Consider the following 25,640-nt stretch of genomic DNA (forward strand, 5'->3'; position numbering starts at 1 on the left):
AAATACCTAGAACACATCACTCTTCCGAGCTATAGCATAAGCCCACACTTTCCTAGTTGCATCATCAATGAATGTCACATAGTATTCAACCCCGCCTAATGACCATGTAGGCACGAGACCACATACGTCTGAATGCACCAAATCAAGCTTTTCAAACTCTTTCTTTCCCCTTATTTTATGGGCTGATTTAGTTTGATTCCCATAGAGATAGTGCTCACAAAATTTAAAATCAGAGAAACTCAAATGCGATACATAACCTAAATGGCATAAGAGTTTCATTCCATTCTAGCTCATGTGCCCCAACCTGCAATGCCACCAAGAAGTACTTGGCTGCTCGGTTATTGCAACAACATGATCAAACACCCCTGATACATGTAAGGGATACAAAGTCCCACACTTGGCACCCCTGGCCAAAAGCATAGAGCCCTTCTGAATTTTCCAACTCCCAAAACCAAAGTTGCTCTAAAAACCAGCATCATCTAGCTGACCCGTTGAAATGAGACTCTTAGTCAACTTAGGCACATGTCTCACATTTTTCAAAATAAATGCAGACCAATTTGCAAAAGAAAACTTTATGTCACCTACTCCCACTATGTCACATGCATAGTCATTTCCAAGATGCACACAACCTCTGTCTTTCCACTGTCATAAGTGGAGAACCATTCCCTATGGGGAGTAACATGGAATGAAGCACCAGAATCCAAAATCCAATCTTGGGAATATGCATCATCTGAAGTGGTAAGCAACTTTGCAGATAAACTAGACATGAAGAGAATGTCATTGTCACTATCATGTGTGAATGCATTGATCTCGTCAATCTTCACTTTTCCTTTGTCCTCCCTTGGACTCTCTTCCTTCTGATTTGCACCCCAATTTGCATTCTTTTTCTTATCCTTTTTCTCTCTTTTTAACTTGTAGCAATTCTTTTTCATATGGCCCTTCTTGCCACAGTGGTAACACTTAATGTTCCGTGCCTTGGATTTGCTACGAGACTTCCCTCTTTCTTGGGACTTCCCCTTGAACTGTGATCTGCCCCTTTGCACATTTAAGGCTGCATCCTGCTTGTTGCCGTCCATAGACTTCCATCTAATCTCCTCGGCCAACAAGCCACCCACAACATCATCAAACTTCAGTACTCCACTAGCTGCAGAGTTACTGACAGCTGTACGGAAGGTATCCCATGAGGATGGCAATGAACATAAGAGAAATATTGCCTTCATCTCTGCATCAAAATTCATCTTCTGAGCCTGAAGCTAGTTGAAAATAATATTGAATTCATTCAAGTGAGAAGCAATGGAGACCCCTTCCTTCATCTGTAGCTCAAACAACCTCTTCATGAGGTAAACTTTATTAGAGGCAGTTTCCTTCTCATAAGTGGCATACAATTTCTTCCACAAATCTTCTTTAGTCTACTCATTTACTACTGTGAAATAAACTGACTCTGCAAGATGAAGTCTAATAGTAGACTTTGCTAATGCATCCAACTCATTCCAATCATCCTCAGACATATCTGCAGGCTCAGCTTCAATCTTTGCCAAGGGTCTAATCTGCTTCTTTTGAATAAGCACATCCCTTATCTGTTCTTTCCACAAAGAAAAGTTTGTCCCATCAAACTTTTTAATGCTGAAAAACTCCTTTTCAGACATGGAAGAGGATGCCATGATGCAAATGAAACTAAATCCCAAATGCTAGTACCTACAAAAGAGAAATCACATGAGATACTAGGTGCACCCAATATGTCTGCTTTAATGAAGGATAGTGTCACCAAAACTCAAGGCTCAAAGCATCAAAAATGCATCTGACTCATGTGCATATACTATGCATCCATATGAGCAAATCTGGCCCAAAAGAAAATGTCAACCAACAATGACAAAACAATGGCAAATATAATGCCAATAAGAGCCAAATGCCTCAAGCATAAACACCATCCATTTGACATCAATAATGTCTCATCCAAAAGATCATAGCACGACCTGTGCATCCACTACAATATGTCAAAGCTGTCCCTCAGCATAAAATAGCATTTGTGTGCTAAACGTCCATCAATAAAGCATCTTGCAAGGCAATATTTTGGGCCTATTAGCGCATCCAACAAGGATCACAATGCATCCAAATGGTCTATAAATCATCCACTGCAACCCAATGCACAGTATGAATGAGCGCACATGGCTCAAATTGCAACCAGAGTGATCTGCATAAGGTATGCTCAAGAAATCATGGACCCACGGCAATGACCGCTACTGAAAATAGAACCTGAGATGCCTCAAAATATGGGTGTCATTGCATAATCAGACTCAGCAAGACAATCTACAAATATCTCTCTTCTGCTGGAACTCCAAAATCCCAACTGATGAGTGAGAAATGGGAGTCAACACTTATCCACTGCCCTGTGGCATAAATCTAAGGTTTCAAAACCTTAGAATGAAAAATGCATAACAAAGAGACGAAATCCAATACACAGAGATCTATAAATCTGAAAATACTCCACCGAATTGCACAAGAACTGACAGGTAGGGGAATTTTAGGCATCGAAACGCAATGGGACAGATGGTTTTGGAAACTGTGGTCTCAATCACTGGATCCAACACACGGACTAAAAAACGTTTCTGGAAACAGAACTGTTTGTAAACTCCACTGGAGTGTGAATGATGAGCAACATAGAAGTTTTAGGACCTCCTAAGTACACCGATACTGACAAATCTACAAATGGTTGCTCCAAACTTGAGTTTTAACACTCGGGTAGAAAAACGTAGAAACTGATAGAGTGAGTCAAAATTCCAATGAAATGATCCCAAATTTAAGAATGAAGGTGTTTCCAAGCTCCTAAAGTGAAATGGACACCATAAGAAAGCAAAAGTTGCCTCTACAAGTCAATACGAAGTCTCTGTCATCGAATGGAACAGGGAAAAGTTTAAAAATGACCTTTTCTTTGAAAACACTTAACAGGCTCTCAAAACCACTTCGCAAAACCAAAGTGACTTTCCAAAGGTTCCTTCAAGGTCTCTGTGCACTCGGATGCAAGTAAAATCACCCACAAAGCTTCCCACAGAGCTTCTCCTTCCTCCCACAGAGTTGCTGAGCTTCCAAGCATTCACGCACGCTCAGCTAGATCACTCGGGTTCTGATACCAGTTGAGAGTGCTCTCAACGGAAGCAAGAATGGAAGAGGGAGAGAGAGAAATAGAGAGCCACATAAGTTTTGGTGGATGCAGAACACCCTAATCTTCTTTTTCATTCATTTATATATGTGTTTGAGTATTGTAGATAACCGGGGTAAAGGCACAGTGACCTTTAACCCCCACATTTTTATGGTTGAAATGTCATTTTCTATCAAATCCAAGTGGAATTTCTATGTGCCGTAGAAGGAAAAAGTGTTTGGGATGTCGCAAGGAGCCCAGAATGGCAAAAACCTACATGGCATGAATTTGGGCATTGTGGGAGGCCTAGAATGCCCAAATTGGCACCGTGGTGAGTTTTGGGTATTGTGGGCTCCTTGCGACTTCCCAAACACTTTTGTCTTCTACGACATGGTGAAATTCCACTTGGATTTGATAGAATTATGAAAATATCCAGAATTGGTGAAGAGCATACTAAATTGGCTAGAACTGCAACAGTTTTACACAATTAAAAGGCATTAGGGGAGGTTTGAGGTCTCAAAAGTGCCTCATAAGGAATAGATTAAGTTAAGCAAAAGTGACCTACTATGGTAACCCAAGGGAATAAGGGACCCCTGACATTTACTAAGCTAACATGGGTCATCTTGGCGGATGGATCAAGGGCCTAGGATGCCTTGGATGGGGCCAAGGTTGACTTTAGTGGCCTCCAAATCTGACAAGGGGAAGGCCTAATAAAGAGGGATAATGTGCTTCATTATAGGCCATTAGATCTATTCAAGATCTATGGTGGAGATGGAGATGCTTCATGAAGGGTTAGGATTGAGGTGCTCCATGGAGTGTGGATATCACAAGATCGAGATGGATGGACCGAATTGAAGCACCATATTGGATGGCTCGGATTAAAGCACCTCTTTCGCTCACCTCCTCCCTTAGATCCATGCTTGATCTATGGCCCATATTGAAGCGCATTTTCCATCCATCCCCTCCCTTGGATCTATCCCTTGATATATGGCTTAGATTGAAGTGCTTTTTTCTCCCATCCCCTCCCTTGGATCCACCCCTTGATCCATGGCCTAGATTGAAGCACACTTTCCTCTCATCCCCTCTCTTGGATCTACTCGTTGATCTAATGGTTGGGAGTGATCTATCATAAATTTGAATGTGACCCTTGGATTGGAGACTAGATCAATGGCTAGGAGTGAGTACCATGGGTATAGACCATGGGTGAGAGGTCTCCCCACCCATAAATGCATAACATGTCCTTTTGTACACCTAAATGTACCATCGTCCCACACAAAGGAGCACTCTCATTGGTACACCTCAAATCCCTTTCTAATCCCTTGAAATTAGGAAACACTAATTGGTGGCCCTTTTGAGACCCCAAATCTCCCCTAATGATGGAACAAATATGTTAAATCGTAACATCAACGAGTTTTAAAAAATACGATAAAATTAATTTTGTAAATTCATCAAGAGCAGTACAATGACTTAAAATAAATAAGAAAGACATGTACCCATTAAAGACATGTATCCATTGAAATATATGTTTATATTTGAGAATGTATTACAAGGGCCTCATCATGGATGATTTTTTCATGTTAGTTTCATTAAGAAATGAAACTTTTATATTGTTATCAAAAGTTTGTATTCTCTAATAAAAATAAAACTTTAAAACATTTGCCAAGATTTAAAACTTTTATGCAAAAATTTTAAATGTTCTGCTAGGATTTTATATTAATATAAAAGTATAGCTTCAATAAAAACATCCATGGGCCTCATAGGCTATCTTTCTTCTTAAAGCTAGTTCCATTACATCGGGAATAGGGGCCTTTGAATCCCCGAGTGGACTCCTAGATGTAAACCTAGTGGTAATAGAACTAAAATCCTCCTCTCTTGCTGCTAATGACATAGCTGTTGCCATCAATGCCCTATTGTGAATGTTTGATCTGAATGCATTGACAGCAGTTAGGCAGTGTAGCCAAAATGACCTTGTCAGCATTTCGAGTGATGTTGGAGTACCCGATAGCACATGACAATGCCTTGCCATTTCACCAGCTCTGTAGGCCCTCAAGGTGAAAATTTGTTGTGGAAGACCACGAGGTGTTGTGACACTTTGCCGAGGTAATGGGCTAAAGAATGATCTCACCCAAATGCGCTGCTAACATTCCCTTGTCGAGATAAGAATTCATCGACCTCAAATGCCTCCTACAACAATTTAACAAACATTAGAAAACCAACATAACAAGTTAGATTGGAAGACCATCAAAAGACAAAACATTGTTCAAACTTACCACTACAGTGTCATCAGCATCTATCCCTTCCTCTCATGCAAAGTTGAATGATCCAAGTGATGTGTGATGTTTCATTTGAAAGGTGGAAGGTTTCTCGTATTTTGTCTTAGAGGTGGAAGCTTTTGCATGAGAGCATTGTAAATCATATACCAATATGTCTGTATCCCTCAATGAAACTAGCATTGTTAGGAGAAAGTCTCCCATTGTCTGGCCTTAATAATATAAAAACTTGGGATATTTGACAACACTTGTGTCAACATGGAACCAGGAGAGGACTCTGATTGCCTCGTCCTCTCTTGTAGTCCAAAAAGAACCTCTATGTCATGGAGCACCACATACTCTTCTCCATTAATGATGAGGGGGGACAAGGAGCATGAGTCTGAACCTGGGTTAGCGGTCTCCAATTAGATTCTTGCTAGATACGCCTGTTGGGGCTCTTGGAGTAGGCCCAATGCTTCAGCTGCTTCCATCTCCTCTCTTGAATGGTCAAGACTATCTTCTGTGTATAGGTCAGAGTCTAGTCAGGGATTCAACGATGGTATTTAAAACGTTATATTAAAATATTTTGAACGTTTTAAAATTAGCCTTGGGGCATTTTAAAATGCCCCAGTAGCGATTTTTATCTGGGACCGGCTCCATCTGGTTCTCAGCAATGTATCGATACATCGACTGGTTGTGACATAACACCGATCGGTATTACATAATACCGACCAGTTTAGGTACACCGACCGGTGTTTCACTACACCGAGCGGTATAATTAACAACATTGGCCGGTGTTTAGCTACACTGGTTGGTGTTGTTAATGTTAGATAAACCAATGCTGCGCTTGTACTGTCCACAAAATCGAGATTCCTACAATACTGTGGAGTCTTGGGGAAGACAAAGAGCATAAGAAAGAGGATAAGCAAAGCTACAAAGAGCTTTATAAGTTTTGTTAGTCCTTCTAAGTAAAAAAAAGTATCTAATGCTGGTGGTGGGCTCACTTTTGCAGGTTGGAATCCACTTGCACTTAGATACTAATTTGAAAATTAACATTTACATACTATTAGGCAAAGAGTAAGTTAGTTGCATGTGACATTGTACTTAGCTTTGGAAAAATAGATGATTTTCATTTTTTGCATGAAGTATATAAGTTGTAATTTGTCTAGATTCAAGACTCTTTGGAAAGACTTGTCACTTAGGACTAGGTAAAGAGTTTGTTAGTTGCATGGCTTGGAATTTTAGTTTAGTTTTATAACTTAAGATTTCAATCTAGATGCATGAAATATAGTAGATAGATACTACCAAATTTTAGAAAAATGGAATAGTAGACATTAGCGTGTGAAATGGTTTACTTTTGGAATAGTTTATGTTTTGTATATGATTTTCTTACTTTTACCATATGTATTTATTTATAAGCATGTAACAATAGATTGTAATGATACTTCAAAAAAAAGTCAATGAGCCAGTTGGAGGCTCTCTTAAGCCGACCTATAACAACTCGTTCATTGATGAATAATATTATACTACGTGCCGGATGGAGGCTCGCTTAGGCTGACCTGGAACATCTTGCATGTGGTTAAAATTCATACTATATATTACTAAAACTCTACAAACTAGTATTTAAGAATGATGAAGAAATATTTGACTCTGAGCCGGTTGTGGGCTCGCTTATGCTGGCCGTTTGCATCTCACTCGAAGTCTAGCCAGTTATGGAGCTCGCAATTGCCGGCTCATAGCAACTCGCAAAATTATTTTGTGTATGTGTGGAGAGATAGTGGTATACATAGGTTTACTATCCCTATGTTTTATGGATTATTAGATGAAACAAATTAGATATGAATATATTACATACGTTTTAATTTGTAGCCTTTATTAGAACTAAAACTCCATAGTACAAATATACATAGAAAAAAACAAAATCGAGGATTGAGGGTATTAGGTTAACAAATTCTCCTAGCTTAGAAAGTAGTAGTAAAATTTTTTATAACTACTTGTGTAAGTAATGCTACCTACTACACCAGTGTATGTAAAATACCGATGATCATGGTGCAGATAGATGCTTACTGGAGAGAGAGAAGAATGTGGGAAAAGGCAATTTGCCGTCCCACACCTATTTACAGAGGTAGATTACCATGTTCACAATCATCCAATTACATCGAGAGGGGGTAAGACAGTTGGATGATTTCTCTCTTTCGAGGTCTAGCAAGCTTGCATGGAGTATTCTAAGTTAGTGTCCCAAATAGCCACATTGATTTTGGATGTAGAACTGTAAACGATTCAAAATATTGTTATGTGTCCTAGAACCTAAATGATACGGTAGTATCTTGAGCATGAAAACTAATGTGAATATACATAGTACTTATATAAAATTTTGTATGTTTCTCTTATAGCCTTTATTAGAAGCATGGCTCCAGAAAAATGAGGAAGAAATCCAACAAAGGCTCACGATTATGTTACGATGTTGCCTTACAAGAAGTGGAAATGCAACTTTTGTCCTGGAGCACTCAGGCTCTAGCACATGAATGCAAAAGAACTTCTTGGGTGATAGCAACAAACAGATTGAAAAATGCAAGGGGCCAGGAGTTGAGAGAGTTATAGCCACTCTAGCGGATAAATGCATGGACAACCAGGTAGATGATATAGTCGCACGTCACTAATCCCAGCCTCAAGAACATATGCCTGATGATTTACTCATACCTCCAGCTAGTCAATCTATAGATGTGCCACCTCAAAGTATTGGTGTGGCCTCGTTCACACAGATGGCAAGCTACTCTATGAAGTATATGGATAGTGGCCAATGTAGTGACATTTCTTGTTCGCAATCGTGTGCATGTTTGCGTCCGTAACAAAGATCTTTGGAAGAGTCATTTAGACAACAAAATATAGAGAAAGCGCAACAAGATGTTTTTGAGGCCATTTGTCACACCGGTTACCTACTATGCATGGTTCAAAATCCGCATTGGAAAAGAGCCATGGCATTTGTAGCAAAGGCGGGTCTAGGCTTCATGTTGCCCAATTACAATGCTTTCTGCAACAACTACTTGGATGCATACTATGAGAGGATGAAGCTCAAGATGGAGCGAGTAGTAGATGATGGTATTGAGAGAACAGGATGTACCATTGTTAGTGATGGATGGAAAAATGTCACCAAGAGGCCTCTAATCAATATCATGGTCATGACATTTAAGGGAGAGGCTTTTCGTAAATCCATTGACACAAGTGGTAATGCCAAGATAGGTGAATACATTGCTGAACAATTGGAGGCTGTAATCCTGGATGTTGGGGAGCGTAATGTTGTTCAGATAAGCACCGACAATGCAAAGAACTGTAGGAAAGCTAGAAACATTATAAATAAAAAATATCCAACCATTTGAGCATCGCTGTGCTCTTGCCATTGCCTTGACCTTGTGCTTGAGGATTGGTATAAATCAGTAGAGACTCTATGGTTCAAAGCCACTGTAGATGAAGGGTGAAGATTGGTGTTATACTTCCTCAACCATAAGAGATTGTTGGGCATATTCAGAAACCACCAACTTGCAGAACATCCATTAGAGTTTTTGAAACCTAGTGAAACACATTTCGGAACAAACTATATAATGTTGGACCATTTGCTCAAGATATAGGGAGTTGTAACAGAGACATTATCCAATGTAGAAGCTAGTGAGTGGATAGCTGAGTCAACCTCACAAAATGCTCGTACTGAATTCATAGAGATGAAGCAAATGGCTCACACTACTAGCTTTTGGAAGAGAATAGCTGATGCGGCCGATGCAATGAGGCCGATATGGTTTGTCATTTAGAAATTAGACGTGAAAGGTCCAAGTTTGGGCAATGCCTACATGGCTTGGTGGATTGTTGAGCGAGACCTCTTAAAGGAAAATAGAAGATCTACACGTGACAACATTGGCTACAGTGCCGATTGTCGTGCCACTTTGCAAAAGATGTTTCGAAAGTGATGGAATCATGTTCATAAGGACCTTCACTATGCTGGTCATATTTTAGATCCCCAATGGTGGGAGTATTGTCCGAAAATATTGGAACTCTTAATGCAACCTTGGCATAATCTCTTGGGATGATTTTTTGTGGATGGATCTGAATATGCTGATGCTGTCAGGGAATTATCCACTTTTCGAAATAGGGAAGGGTTGTTTGCATATACAAGAATACAAGACCTCGCAAAGGAGATGCCTGCATGGAGATAGTGGGAAGAGTGTGGAGCCTCGACACCTCATTTACAAATGTTGGCATTGAAAGTGCTATCCTAGCCTTGTAGCAATTTGTCGAGTGAACGAAATCGAAGTAATTACAAGTTTGTTCATTCAGTCACAAGAAATCGCTTGAAGATAGAAGGAGCAGAGAAATTGGTATATGTTTATGCAAATGGTAGAGCTTTGGATGATGTTAAGGGTGAGAGAAATGATGGAGATTTAGCCAAGTGGGTACATTGTGATCTCCCAAGCCCATTACATGATCCTCACATTGTTGGACAATCAGATATGTACTTGTACTTGTGGCCAGATGCCAAATGGAGCCTAGCAAATGGCGACTTTTCTCTCCACAGAGAAGAGTCAGTCACTTACATTGTGCAAGCCACATGGAATTAGACCTTGTTCAAGATCATCTCGCAACATGTCACAAAGGCTAGTAAATAGCCCTACAGGTAGCCTCAACACATCTCGAAACCTCACATCATCAGGAGGGACAAAGACGATAAAGCCATTTTCTTGCAATCGGGTCATTGAGTTGGCGGATCAAGGAAAGCAAGCCTAGTACTTGCTTCATGTGTTGATGGTGGAGCAATGCCATTTGCTCCATGTCATCACCCTCCTCCTCGATTTGATGCTGTGATGTGAGGAGTCCCCACATGTGTCAACAACTTGATAACACAAATACTAAGGTAGTCAAAATGAGGTCAGGACTGGTCTCATCAATCTGAGCCTCCTCCATGTGTACTTTTGCTTCCATGAGCACCCTGCATGAGTTAAGAGAAGGTTAGTCCTACATAAGGGACACGAGTTGGTGTTTATAAAAATTTACAATGGCTTCAAATGTTGTAAGGAATAATCTATACTTCAACATCACATAAAAACTTTCAAATATGCAAAGGGGATTCACTTTTTACTACACATGCTTGTTATGGAAGATTTTTTTCAAGTTAGTTTTGTTAAGAAGCTAGACTTTTATATTGGTGTCAAAAGTTTGTATACCCTAATAAAAGCAAATGTTTGAAACATTTGCCAAGATTTGAAACTTTTATGCAATTTTCGCCAATATTTACATTTTTCTTTAAAGAATACATAAAAGAATCAAGTCTCTAGAAGCTATTTCTTCTCAACAAACTTCTCTACAGCTATTGCAAGCCTCTCCAATGTACCTACAAACATTGTGCCAATTTGTAATTTGACACTCAAACTCTCCTTATTTACTTCTATTGCCTCCTTATGCCGCTTATTCCATCCATTCTTTATTCCGTCCATTCTCCATTTCTTTGAAGGATTTCTCCAGGTTCACATTTCCCTCTTGGATTCGTTGCTCGACCGTGCGCCTCTTCGACTTCTTCCTTTATCCAACGGATAAGGATTTTGGTTTGTGGGCCTGCACACAAATACGAGAGATATGTTGGACCATATATGCTTTAGTGCTACAGGTGAACTAAGAATCACATACCAGCCGCAGAAGAGTTGAACACATCAACAGTTGGATCCATGGACCACTTTCTTTGAAAGATCGGGTGCATGATATCCCAAAGCTCACGCGTGAATCTGGACACCTTCATTCCCTCAGTAACTCGTTGCTTCGGTGATAGCAACCAGTATGACGGTTTTCTTGAAGGGATGTTGGCCTCATAATCACGAACCCATTGATACTGAGGCCATGTTTTTGAATATTTGTCGCACGCTTGCTCTTATGTCACTTGCAAGCCTGCCTCGTTGCAAATTGTAGCAACAAATGGAGGTTGCAGCAACGAACGCAGGGAAGGGCTTCGAGTTGCTGTGCACGGAGGGTTCTTCGAACACTATCGGTAGAATTTCACAGAAACGCATATTGCACAACAGGGTTGACTCCCTGTGACTCTTCGTATTTGTGGATGTCTCCACTGAATTGGAGTGAAGGAGGTTGGCGGGATGGTGGAGGCGGCATAGAAGTCTGGCCTCTTCTGCTGGGTGTAGGAGGTTGCATTGCGTGCTGGCACCGCAAAGCCCGGAGGGAGAGTAGGAAAATCCGTCTCCATTGGGGCAGAGCAGCCCTCGTTTTGGGTGTAGTGGTTGAGCATCCAATGCGGGGCAGCGAATGGAGAATGCAGATATTAAACGAATGCAGATATCGAAGAATGCATCTCGCCTGTAAAGGGCGTTTAATAATGGCGTTATCGATTTTCGTTTTGAAGGGAAGCTAATTCAAAATTGTTCGTCACACTCATTGCTTAAATTTGCTGGGCAGATTGAGTTTCATTAGACTTTTGGGCTTCATATGACTCCCAATAATTTCGGCAGCTCAGCATTCATTCGTGAAGCTCAAGCCTATCTCCAAGACTTCAATGTATAATATACATACATATAGTTACTAGTTAGAATTTATCTACTATACTACTAATATATATCCCGAAGCTCTAGAATCTGCGCTGGCATCAGTCTCAGAGTTCGTGCAAGTGTCAATCTTGGGCTTAAAAAGGGATTTGTACGCAGTGTTATCTTCATTTTGAAGCTTAAAATTTTTTCAAAGACTTCACACACTTGGTGCCATGTGCAGCGCGTACTCGTGTCCCTGCAGCCCAGGACTGTGCCGCAGCACCGCACGTCCTTTATATTATATTATCAATACTTCCTGTTTACGGTTGTCGTCTGGCGTTCACATGTTCGAAAAGATCTCCGTCACTGTGAGGCTCTTCTATCCGTAAACGGTGACTGGTGACACCTGTCGCCGACGTTGACTGATGCTAGCGTGATCTCCCCGGCTCCCTGCGTACTCTTCTGTAGATTGTATTTGTAATTGCAACCTCTAATCATTGGATCGCTCTCTCCTCGCCCCCTTGCCAGTGTTCCCACTCCAAGCAAAAACAGATCTCCTCTCCCCTTTCCCATCTCCTAGAAGAAAAAACCTAATCTGTTTTTAATTGTCAAAATCCCGTTAGACTGTAAATCGTTGTCTTGTCGACTATGTAATGCCTAAACTTTAGTCCTTAAAATAAGGATTAGTCAGAAATTTGAACCTACATTTTGCAATTCCAGCCTATGATCATTGTAGCCCCTGCCCCTGTCTTTAGTCCTAAACAACTTATTACGATTCATTCAGATTTGATAAATTGCATCAGTCAAGCTAGAATCCAAAACCAGTTGGCTTGACGGATCACGGATGCGCGTTGAGCACTCCGGAGTAAAGTTTCTGAACCCATCATGCATGTCATCCAAAAATGCAGGGGCAGGTTCCCGCATTGAGAGCTGCAAAATTTATCCAATATCGATAACAGTCAGGCTGGAAGAATTGGCTGTGTTCGCCACCTCAGGGCCTGAATTGAAGGCAGCGCTTCGATTGAAGACCAATTGTGATGCCATATTTCCAGAACAGGAGAATGAGCTGGGGAGGGCTTCAAGGGGGTAGTAATGGAGGGGAGCATAAATAAACGTTACGAATCGCAACATGCAAGCTTGCAAAACCGCCGTAAGCCAAAAGAATAATTTAGGGCCTAGGCACGAGAATACAGTAGGTTCTCGTGGGCACTGCTTTCCAGACTCCAGCATCACGCATTATCCAATTCTTAAGTAGTCGCCCACGTTCTCGACTCCATCGGAGTCCTCCGAGGGCCCATGTTTGCAACTAGTCGTGTGACTCGTGTCCCCTCATTCCTACGCTTCCAAGTTCCATTCTCGTTATTACGTTCATCCATCCCCTCTTGTGTAATGCTTCCATGCGTCTTCTTCTTCGCGCCCTGCTTCACATAATGCGGTCTTCGCAACTGCGCGTTTGAAATCAGCTACCCCATGCAGCTAGTGCACTAAGTCCATAGGCCTTCTTCCGTTCTTTGCTCCGCTCTCCTTCGTAGATAATAGATATGGGGACGTCGCCTTCTAAACCCCAAGTTAATAACATCACGGCCAATGTTCAGATTCTCAAGGAGGGTTCCCTGGATCTCGCTTCCGACGCAATCAGCGAGTTGCTTGGGGACAAAGTGAAGATGTGGCTTGTCAGTCTCGAAATTGATCCAGGCAAGTGAGAATCAACATAGGTAATGCTCTTAACGTGTGTGGCGTCATTTGGGCTAATCTCCATTTGACTCCATGAACATGTTTGTGGAAATGCGGACAGGTACCAAAGCAGTAAAACTTAGTTCGAAGTTTGATTTGAGATTGGGGGGAGGTACAGAAGATGAGAAGGACTCCTACGTTAAGGTTCCCTTATCTGTACCAAAAGACTTTGGCAAACCCGGAGCCATTCTGCTTGAAAGCCACTATTCGAACGAGTTCTTTCTCAAATCAATCACTCTGGAGATGCCGGACGCGACAAAAATCTATTTCCCTTGCCACTCTTGGATTGTCGAGTCTAAGCTTAACTGTGACCGACCTCGCATCTTTTTCTCCAACCAGGCTAGTCGAGCACTCGTATTTTGGTTTTCCTTCATGTTAACAGCTTCCGCTGTCTTAATCGTCGAATTCTGAAATGCTAGTTCTATTTGCACCTACTTGCAGGTTTATCTACCCAGTGAAACGCCTGCAGCGCTTGTAGGATTCCGGCAGGATGACCTCCTGTCTTTGAGGGGAGAGGGACAAGGTCAAAGGAAATATGGAGAACGAATTTACGATTACGATGTGTACAACGATCTAGGTAACCCTGACGACGACGAGAAACTTCAGAGGACTGTATTGGGCGGTAGTGCGGATCGTCCGTATCCGCGCAGATGCCGAACAGGAGGCAAACGCTCTAAGAAAGGTAAGTTATAGTGAAAGGAATACAAGACTGCTTTTACCTTAGTTATTCTATTCAGCAGACATTCGATTAAGCATTCTCTCTCTTTCCTTCGTGTAGATCCTGCCTCAGAGGTGCCCTCGTCCGGCTTTGGCACATATGTGCCGCGGGACAACAGATTCAGTCCTCAGAAGAAAGCATTGTTCATCGCTGCTGGCATGCGATGCTTCAGCCACGAGATATCGCAAGTGCTTGAAAATCTCTGGGAGGAGGGAAAGCCATTCGGCGTTCTGGATGAGATCCATAACCTGTATGTTGGAGAGCTTCGATCTAGGGACATTGGATCGGCGCCCCTCTTACGAAATCCTCGCGATGGAACAGTTGTGGACTTTCCACCACCGGGTGTAGTGGAAGGTGGACTCTTGTATACAAATCTTTGCGTCTCAAGCTTTTAAATCTGCTTTGTCCATCTCCTTGCTTGATCTGTAACAGAGTTTATAACATTTTTATCAGAGTTAATGACGTTTCCCTTGGCTCATGTGCTGATGGGCAGTGAACAAGGATGCATGGAAATCAGACCAAGAGTTTGCACGTCAGAGGCTTGCCGGACTCAACCCCCTTGTGATTGAGCGACTCAAGGTAAACCCCAACTCACCTTATGGTGAAGGAAAACTTTTTGATTATGTATTAGCTCATGAAGGGGGTCTCTAATAATTTAAAACGTTATTCATGTATGTTCTCCCTATTGAATAGTATAAACTGCAATACAGGGAGGAGTGGAGGGATGGAAAGGCAATGGAGGGGGGGGGGGCTTATTTGTGAGAGCATGAAATGTAACCCTTTTCCTCCTCCTTTCATATAGCCTAGCTAAAGAACTCATGGGTGAAAAGGTTGAGTATTAGGTGGGGCTTTACACATAAGAAATCAATTGAAAAATTCAATTGAAAAATAAAGGCTTTTTAAATTATCTTTCCTTTAGTTAAGTTATACCTATGAAATTATATGTATAGAATAATTTGTTGAGATTTGGGGCCTTTAGAATAGGTGGGAAGTATGGATGCCTTATCAATTCTTTAGGTTAAGTTAGTATATTGAATATATTATTAAGATTAAGGGCCCCTTCATGATCACATGTTTCAAGCTTTGTAAATTGCTAACCTATTGAGCTTTTCACCATGCACTATGCTTTTTTGTATTTAAGACGAATCATGTGAACACACCCATTTGCACCATAAGTGGTTCTACTCCTAAGCTTCCTTTGCCAAAATGTCTCGAGAGGTAATATACCTTATAAGAGCAAACTCACCATCTCTCCTTCATGAGCGCATGTTTCGAGCTTTGTAAATTGTGCCAACCTTGGACAATGGACAATGGCACTGTAAATGACCTTGGATATAAGGCCTTGAAACTCAAACAAAAGACTTGCTTATTATTCTAGTCTCATTGTTTCGATTTGTGTAGGTTTGTTAATACCTTAGCAAGAGGTGTTACCATGTTAAGATTGATGCGGACTAATGGTAAAAGATTGGTTATCACAACCCTAAATTACTAAAATTTCGAAGCGGTGCAATCACATGATACTACCATGTTGCAAGAGTATGACTAAAATTTGAAATCAAATAGCACAATATGTGAAATAGCCTATAAAGAAGGTAAGTATGAAAAATTAACTAGGATTAATAGTGATTTTTGAATCCACATGTATGATATTTCTTTTACGATAGTGATCCTCGGGTATCCATTGCAGCCCAAGGATTTGAAGGGGGTCACAAGCTGTACCAGTTCCCTTATGTTGATCTTTATGGTCCAAGGATTAACTATAATCAAGTGTTTCTTTTGTACCTAGCATGCTGTCTTAGATTGCAGTACACTACACTTACACTACACTGAGAAGATGGGAATTTTAAATTTTTGTTTGACGACCATACGAGAGTAGATTCCTTATCTAATGATATTGGCTATCCTCACATCTCCTTGGTTATCCTCACGTCTTCCTGAAACTAGAGGAGTGTTCTTCGGGAGACTTGATTTGTGGGGTCGTTAGGTCTATTCCCTGTGTCTCAAAAGATTCCCGTTTTCTTAGAGAGATTTGGTGTGACTGAAGTGCGTTAGTCAGAAAAAGTAAGATCTTCTTCGTTAAGGTCTCACTACTTCTGTCTCGTCTTCTCTTTCTTGTCTTGTGTCTCCATACCGAGATAACCGTATTGTACTTTTTCCGCTGTCTACGACGTCGATCGTAGACTCTAGTGCAATACTTTACAACAATATTACATACTTATCGGCATCTTTATCATGCTGCTAGGTCTTCCCGCCTGTCAGTAGCTTGGATCCTGAGACTTATGGGGCGCCCACGTCCTCCATCACCGCTGAACATCTCATAAAATACCTGGAGGGCCTGACGGTGGAAGAGGTCTCTACATTGCAATATCCCCGTAGCTGCTAGTTCATTACGGATCGAGCTCTCAGGCGTCTTTCAATCTGATTCTTTTTTAATGATTCTTTGTTCACACAGGCGATCGACCAGAAACGGCTTTATATCCTTGACTACCATGATCTACTGATGCCATATATCAACAAAATCAACGAGCTGGATGCCAAAGGTTATGCCTCTAGAACAATCTTTTATCTGACGAAATCGAGCATCCTCTTACCGGTAGCCATCGAGCTCAGTCTCCCTCCGAAAGAAAAGGGTGGCGAGGCAATCAACAGAGTGTTTACCCCGGAATCGGAACAGGAACACTCATGGTGGCTATGGCAGTTGGCGAAAACACACGTAGCCGTCATAGACTTTGGACACCACGAGCTTGTTAGCCATTGGTATCCCAATGTGTTTCTTTGGAATTATCTATTTGGGCTGATTCGGCTGCTTTCCACATTGTTCCGATTTATATTACATTTGTGTCCACTCTAAGTTCAAATTAATTTGGCTGACAGGTTGAGAAGTCATTCAACTGTGGAGCCCTTCATAATCGCAACACGCCGGCAACTTAGCGCTATGCACCCTTTGCATGTGTTGCTATCGCCCCACTTCAAGGACACAATGCACATCAATGCGTTGGCGAGGTCGGGCCTGATCAACGCCGGTGGCAAGATCGAGGACCATTTCACTCCGGGAAAATACTGTATGGAAATATCGTCGGAGGCGTACAAGAGCTGGCGTTTCGACGAGCAGGCACTACCAAAAGACCTATTGAAAAGGTTAGTGAAGCTCCGAAAGGTTTGCAAGCCATTGTCTGGTCAGTCTGGTGTATCCATGCAAGGAAGTTGCATCAATGCAAGGTGGATCAATTTTATGATCTGGTTAATGGAACACTCTCCTAGTTTTGAAGTGTCTTCTATGTACTTTTGTACTGCATTATCTGACTTGTGTTCATAGTGGGTGTTTAATGCAATGTGGCTGGTCTTTGATTCACCTGATGCAGTACACATTTAGTATCTATGTCTCTGCCAGTGAAGGCTGGTCTTAATTTTGTGGACGGTGCAGAGGAATGGCAGAGGAAGATTCGAGCGCCAAACATGGGCTGAGGCTGACCATCGAGGATTATCCATTCGCGGCGGATGGGCTGGACCTGTGGGCAGCGATCAAGCAGTGGGTGAAGGAGTACGTAGAGATTTACTACGAGAAGGACGAAGTGGTGCAGAAGGATGGGGAGCTGCAAGCATGGTGGGAGGAGGTGAAGAGCAAGGGGCATGGGGATCACGCGGGGGCAGAGTGGTGGGTAGCCATGAAGAGTGTGGAGGAGTTGGAAGAGGTGTTAGCTACGCTTATTTGGCTAGCTTCTGCTCTCCATGCAGCTGTCAACTTTGGGCAATACGCTTATGGTGGTTTCATGCCCAACTTGCCCACGCTTGGTAGGCGCCTAATCCCCCTTGAAGGCACACCCGAGTACCAGACTTTTGTCGCAAATCCACAAAAATTCTTCCTTGAGACCATTCCCACACAAGGCCAGACCACCTACGCCATGGCCATCATAGAGATCCTCGCCCAGCATATGGAGGATGAGGAGTATCTCGGCGAACGTTCTGACCCCCAATGGACTATGGACACTCGTGTCCTCCAAGCTTTCTCCAACTTTCACTCTAACCTTGTCACCGTTGAGGCCTCCATTGATGCACGTAACCACCCCTCTGCCAATCTCCCACATCGTGCTGGCCTTGCCCTCTTGCCATACACCCTTCTTGCACCCTCCTCTGATACAGGTCTCACCTTCCGTGGAGTCCCCAATAGCATTTCCATCTAACCTTCCAAGGTTGTCTTGTTCATGATCACATTTCAAAGGTATGATCAAACATCATGTGTGGAAGAATGTAGCATCGTTAATCCCACAAGAATAAAATGCATTACACTAGTGGAAAAGAATCGTACACTCTTCATAAAACATGGCCCTTTGATAAGATGCATGGCACTTTCGGAAAAGAATTGTACTGCTAGTATGACTCATTATGTGGCCAATGTATTTTATTGTTGCATGCACAAGATGAAATTTTATTAACTGAAAAGGAAAATTACAACTGTAGCTAAGCACTGCATAGTGCCATGTAGGCCACAACAAAGTTCACGTTCTTCTTGCTACAGTATTTAAAACTACCAAAATCTCTGTACGAACATCGCAAAGCAATGAGGATGGAAAGTGAACATGATAACAAGATGAATTTTCTTCATGTGGCTTGCACACACAGAGAGAGAGAGAGAGAGAGAGAGAGAGAGAATAAGGAAAAGGAGAAGGGGGAGGGGGAGGGAGAGAGAGGCAGAGAAGAAATCCATAAGCTAGAAGCGAGTAACCAATATGCGGTCTTGATTGACCTAAAAGTGTAGATCAAGAACCCCCAAACAAGTTGAACTTGATGGCCAATCATGTTGTACCTTGGCAAATGAAAGACGCCTCATGTTGAACCAAAACATCAACTTGGGAAACACCTCCCCACGTAGCAAGGCCATGCTGATAGAGTTGTTTGGAATGTCAAGGGCTTAGAATAATCGGCGGAATATTATTTACGAAGGGGAAGCTGTGAAGCCAGATACTCAAATAGAGGGAGGCATCCCCACCCAATTGGTCACAATCCTTCCATGTGCAAGCACTAAGGCCGCACTTCCAAACCAAGAGAAGATTGGTGGAAAAGTTAGAAGGCGGGATCTTGACACGGAAAGGATAGAAGAGCACTTCTTGCCATTAGGAAAAAAGGGAGCTCATTTTGGGGCCCTATAAGAAATTCACTATTTTCTCTTTTATCTCACGAAATGGCTGGGTGCAACCATGCTGCTGAAGAAGAACCTCAAAAGAAGCAACCACCATTTGCACATTGATTTAGAAGAACAATATGCACCGCTACAAAAAAGAGGAAAGGTTTTGCTTGTACATGCTAAGCAAAAGGAAAACATCAGAAGAGCAGGCTCCCAACATATCGACTTATGGTGCGATGGACAGATCTATCCAAAATAACCATTGAGAAATTCGAGCTCTCAATTTTCTAATCCGACAATGCTATTGAGGTTTGTGGGTGACGGGAATAATGGAATAAATGGATACATTTTGACTCAACATTCAACTGTAGAAATGTACAAGATTAAGCAATTTGCTAAAAATCAATATCTTTGCACAACAGATAGTTCTTTAATATAATGAGAAAGGCTTGATAGTTTACCAAGCGCAGGAATTCTACTTCCAGCTGCCCTCAGGAGGAATGTGTCATCTTCAACGAACAATTGCCATACGCGAAACACACTTAGATTTAAAACAGACCATCAAATTGCATATCTAAACTCCAAATTCAAGAAAGGTGGGTGCCTTACCTCAAGATTCTCATCTTTCTCTAGTATATCATCATTAAACAAGGAGCTCTGACTGATATCCAAGCTTGCTGTGAGCTCATTCGTGCTTGGTTTTCCTAGAAGATTGTCTCATCAACCTCTTCATACATTTTGGCTTGCTCGAAATAGATCGACCATGCTTCCGAAGGATTGAATTTGTCCTCCAGCTCTAACAAAGGATCATCATCAATCCTTACTTCCTTGTCAACCCTGCAAGATTGTGCAATAAGGGCAATTGCATAATCTTCTCTCAAATTAAACATGCAATGTACGTCATACAACAAGACATACTACTTTTCCTAAATATTGAACGAAGGAAGAATGGGCACAGTGAGGTCGGAGCTCTCAGCCTCAACGCCATCCACTAGGACAGCATCTCTTAGGGCCTCATTTTTTAAGGCCAGTAGGTCCAATGCTACAACTGCAAGCTCCTCCTCTTTCGGGTCAATCTTCTCTTCCGCTTCTGGTAGGTTTGACTTATCTTCTGTTTCCTCTTCCTCATCGCTATCCTTTGTGCCCTCAGCGAATCCATCAGCATAGTGTACATACATGGAAAACGCAAGTGACTCTTCAAGTATGCTGCAATTGCCCTTGCGTACAGTGTAGATTCCCTTGTGGCAGTCTTCAAAACTATCAAATAGCTTGTGCATTTGATACCTCATCCTATCATTTGCGACAATGTCCTTGATATGTACAAAAGTCTTACTATTGACTTTACTGTTAACTTTTGATACTTCAACTGTCAGCTTGTGGAAGGATTCATACACCTCTCCACGAAAATCCTTATGCTGTATCAGAAGAGACTGCAAATCCATCTCCTTATTGAACATCTTATGGTATTTGTGATATGCATTTGGCATTCTGACTTTTCTAGAAATTCAAAGAGCTGCAATTGGGGTGACTTCTTTTCCTCCTCCTCCTTTCCCTTAGCAATTGACTATCCACCTTTGTCTAAACCCTTGTCATTGGCTTTCTTCTCTTGACTGCATCATACAAAATTAAAATTGAGTCCTACACATATAGCTAAAAAGAAACAGAAGAAGCACTCATTGAGAAATTCTTACCAGGAGATTCGTCCTCCCTTACAGCATAAGCTGAGAGGTCAATGGTCTTCCTGACAGGTCTTGGTGCATCACCTAGATGGTTAGCTCCTCTTTAAAAGTTTGCAGAAAAATGCGATATGACTGTCTTCTAGTCAAATACACTGAAATCGTATTTTCTAGCAAAAAATTCTATTGATACAAAAAAACTTCTAGCAGTAGTGAGAAATTTGCTCATAAATGTGATATGGGGTAATCCTAAGCTAAAGAAGGATCAAATCTCGTTTTCAAGAAAACTCCTTGGCCACACAGTATTAATCTCCAGGCTTCACATAAAACATCAGGTCCATACAAATTTAGGTTAATCTTGAAGATAGTTGTCTTGATCATTCAAAAGATGAAGCAAATGCCTAATAGTTGATGCAATAGAACAAGAAGACACTTGGAAAGATAGATCAAGATTGTGGTGTATTTAACTACCTGTATCCTTTCTCTCCATGGCTTTTGCACAAGTGTAGGTAGGTGGGGATGATGGTGGGAGGCAAGACAAGGTCTAACATATTGTCCAAATGAAGATGAGGAAGAAGATGAAGATTCAAAACTGTTGAATGGCTGGAGAAAAGTGAAGATAAGATGAGATGGCACATATATCTATGCAAGTCACACTTGTTAGTCACACATGCCCAAAATGGTCTTCAAGGTACTAGTGAGTTAAGTATCTAGTGATTGCATGCATCTATTTTTAGACCAAGTTGCTAGAAATAGTCATCCCCCTTATCACCTCCATCTCGAGTTTCATCTTCCTCCCTATAGGCTTGTGCTATCCAACCTCAACAACTCTATTACATTGACCCAATACAGCTCCAGCTCCATCAGCTAGACCCACTACAGCTCTCACAACAAGACAAAGCAACTATAGATTCGCTTGATAGATGCGCAAAATAGCGGGCGCGTCTATAGTCGCAGCTAGAATAGTTAAAATATGGGTGCGTCTTCGTGCTCGTCTATTTGCACGTCTAATAGCGTGTCTAATCACGCATTTAATAGCGTGTGCACTGTGAATTAGATGTGGATTTAGACGCCTTTATAAATATAGAACAGAGAATACAAAAAGTGATATTTTGGTGTAAGCTGATAAATGTGCATCACTGCTTTCCAAACATTTCCCATGATTACCAAAGCACATAATTTTAATAAAAATATCAATGCTTTTTGGCAAACCCACATATACAAAAATTAAGTGAGGTGAGGAGAATGAGACAATTTGTAAAATAGTTTTGCCAATATCAATGGCGGCTATGATTCGATCTCATCCTCAATGAGATCAACCCTTGCCAAACTATCTACTTCAAAATCCAAACCAATGTTGAGATCTACAAATACATTCAGCCCACTACTACTTGTGCTACTCATGTGCTCATCGAAATCAGCATCATCAATGGTAGGCTCGTCCTCACGGGTAATGGCCTCAATATCTATATCTCCTATCTCATGATCATCCTCCTCTCTCGTATCACGGTCATCATCACCTCCATGGCCGTGATCATCCTCCATATGCTCCATATTAGTAAATGTACTATACATCACTTTGGAATGTGGCGTAATAGGTATGACATGCCACCACCTATTATTATCCACCATTGGTTGATAGACAACCTAATTCAAACACAAATACAATCATGTTAGTTTCCTTGTATCGAAGGTATCAAATATTTAAAAGTGAGTATTTTTATATGTGTGTATAGTACCTGTTCACATTGTTGCGGTCGTACTAGTGTGTCCTTCTTGCTTTGCCAAAACTTTGTGGAGTCAATAGTTACAAAGCCACTTGCATGGTGTTTTATTGTTGCATTAGGGCCTCTTTCCACCATATCCTTAAACCACTTGACATCCAAAACATACACAAAGAAGCGTCAAAAGTCAAGCTTAATAATATCTTGGATTATGCCACAATAATCATCCATGGCTCCATTGGCTCCCTCAAAGCTAGCAATGACACTGCAATCTTGTGTGTTTCTCTTATCATCAATCCGTTGTGTCTGAAAATGCTTGCCCTCACACCATATAGCATTGAACATAGTACACTACACCAAGACAAAATCAATTAAACAAGCAATCTACATTGTTGAAAGCTCCTAACTTATGCATAACATTCTATATACCGACCTTGCTCATGCATCCTCGAGCATACTCCCATTCTTCCATTGTGATATGCATCCCCTCATCTCTCTCTGCTCTCTCCATTTCGTCAAGTAGCCAATCCACATGAATATCCTTTGTAAGTGCTCTTAGATGTTGAGGGTATGGCACACGAGATCCATGGTATGTACAAAAGAGGGCCCTTTCTCCTTGTCTTCTTGCCTTTGCATCCTTGTATCTTGTCACCCATCTTTTCATCACATCATTATTAAGCATGCAATAGAGGTTGATATTATTAAGCAACTTTGTGCCTATTTCTTTGCTCTATCCTTTCCCTTGAGGCACAATAGAGGTCATCCTTAGGTCTTCATCATCTCTCCATAGTCATGGGAGAGAGCTATCCACATCAACAAGAAACTCAAAAATATATACAAGTGACTCTTGTACCAACCAACCCTTGGCCATGCTACCTTCGGGCCTTGCATTTTGCCTCACGAAACCCTTCAAGGTCTTCATGAAGCGTTTGAGGAAGAACAACCATCATGCATGTATAGTATTGCACATAGCAACCTCATTTGCACTATGAGATGTAGTTGGCTTGTGAGAATAGAACATGGAAATATCTCCTCCACTAAACAAACCATCTCCATTGACATAACTCGAGCATTCTCAAGCATGGGGGGATCTATTTCCTTTGAGCTCACATACCTAGAAAGGAAAAATACACCATATTAGCAATATGAAAACCTTGAATGGAGCATTGATATGTTTCACATTTTGTATCCTCCTGTAAAGTACCTCACAAGCTCGCCCATATTATAAATACAATCTTTCATGTCCTTCGATGCACTACGAGAAATGCTAGTAGGTAGTATGAACTGAACACATGAGGAATGGTTGATTATTTGCTTCTCATTCACTCACAAATTTGGAAGGAAAAAGATTTATGTACATAAAATACTTACTTGGAGCATCTTGTGCCAATCATGAGATTTCAAGCCATATAATTGCTCTACACCTCTTTTCTTGCTCTTTGTGAAGGCCCTCTTCAAATACCTCATGCATCTAGTGGGAGAATGAATTGTAGTGATAGCTCGCTTCACCGCCACCATCTCTAGCTTTGATAACCTCCATGTCGCATGAGGTAAAAAGACATGCCCATTTGGACTCTCTTGTGGCCAAGCTTTACGCATCCTCCCTGTGGTGTGTAGATCCTCCCTTATGCCTACGGAATCTCGTGTCCCATTCAAATATTCCCAAATGGTAGATGCCACATTCTTGAAGATATTGATGGGATCAAGCAGGTGATTGATCTTGAGGTGGGACCAATATGGTAGTCGATAAAAGATGAAGTATCTAAACAAAAGATGGTGTTAGTGTGCAATCTTTATTTCCATTCAATATAGCACAGAATAGTTACAAACCCTTACTGACTTATGCAAGTGGTGGAGGGAGTCATGGAACCATCCCAAATTCTCATCCAATCTCCTCCAGTGAGTGACTATGGGGGGACTTCATTCCAAGGGGCAACATATCTAGGATGATCAGGTGGGAGAAATTGATGGTGATTCTCATAGATGACCTTATTCAATGCGTGTGCCCGTGAGGTAGCTATAGCAAAGGACCATAAAAAGGACATGCATGGTAATCCGATTTAGTGAGACTTGAACAATAGATGCAATTAAGAGTTCAAGGTGGGTTCAAGGTGCCACATTGATTGCCTACTCATAATTAAAAGTCACCAATATCATTGGCCATACACTATAAGAGGTGCTTTTGAGACCAAATGGGTTCACACCATCCATACCCAATCCAATTCTCAAGTTCCTAGGTTCTTCCTTAAAGCTTGGCCATTTGTCTTCAATATGCTTCTACATGAGTGTCTGCGGGAGTTCTCCACTTGCCATCAGTTGATCGATGGGAGGAATGCCATGACATGAGCTCTGCAATGGATTTGCACTTGAACATATGTTGGATGCGAGGGATTATGGGAAAATGTTGCAGAATGTTACGAGGCACATCCAAAGTTTTGAGATCTGCTCTTTATCTTTCCTGTCCACAAGTAGGACACTCTCTTGCATCCTTATGTGGTCCACAAAACAGAACGCAATCGTTGACGCATGCATGGATGCACTTATAATCCAATCCTCCAAGAGAGGTCACATGTTGCCTTGCCATATCTCTTGAGGTCGGTAATTTATTCTCCCTTGGAAGCATTCTACACAATAGCCTGCACGTGAAGACCATAAATGAGAAAAAGCATTTGAGTAATTGACCCACTTCACCATGTTTGCAAAATAGACTTTAAAGCTTACTTGAGTAATGCATTCAAACTTGCATTTCTCCATCCATAGAGGCACGTA

General features: G+C 41.5%; 1 protein-coding gene across 1 annotated transcript; it reads left to right on the forward strand.

The window, feature by feature from the left end:
* The first annotated feature begins 13,106 nt into the window (after positions 1 to 13,106).
* Positions 13,107 to 18,776, forward strand: LOC147903561 (linoleate 9S-lipoxygenase-like). Its single transcript, XM_087399850.1, has 9 exons — positions 13,107 to 13,592; positions 13,693 to 13,970; positions 14,073 to 14,313; positions 14,410 to 14,703; positions 14,843 to 14,928; positions 16,592 to 16,699; positions 16,802 to 17,106; positions 17,224 to 17,487; positions 17,774 to 18,776. The coding sequence occupies exons 1-9, from the start codon at positions 13,439 to 13,441 to the stop codon at positions 18,528 to 18,530; spliced, it is 2,487 nt and encodes an 828-aa protein (XP_087255976.1). The 5' UTR covers positions 13,107 to 13,438; the 3' UTR covers positions 18,531 to 18,776.
* Positions 18,777 to 25,640: the final 6,864 nt, after the last annotated feature.

The sequence above is a fragment of the Dipteris shenzhenensis genome, chromosome 3, assembly GCF_047967505.1.
Source record: "Dipteris shenzhenensis isolate YYH24624 ecotype China chromosome 3, Dip_SZ_1.0, whole genome shotgun sequence".
NCBI lineage: Eukaryota > Viridiplantae > Streptophyta > Polypodiopsida > Gleicheniales > Dipteridaceae > Dipteris > Dipteris shenzhenensis.

Coding starts and splice junctions, on each gene's coding strand:
- LOC147903561 (XM_087399850.1), top strand. CDS start 13,439: ATGGGGACGTCGCCTTCTAAACCCCAAGTTAATAACATCACGGCCAAT. Junction 13,971..14,072: donor GCATCTTTTTCTCCAACCAG/GCTAGTCGAGCA, acceptor ACCTACTTGCAG/GTTTATCTACCCAGTGAAAC. Junction 16,700..16,801: donor AGGGCCTGACGGTGGAAGAG/GTCTCTACATTG, acceptor TTGTTCACACAG/GCGATCGACCAGAAACGGCT.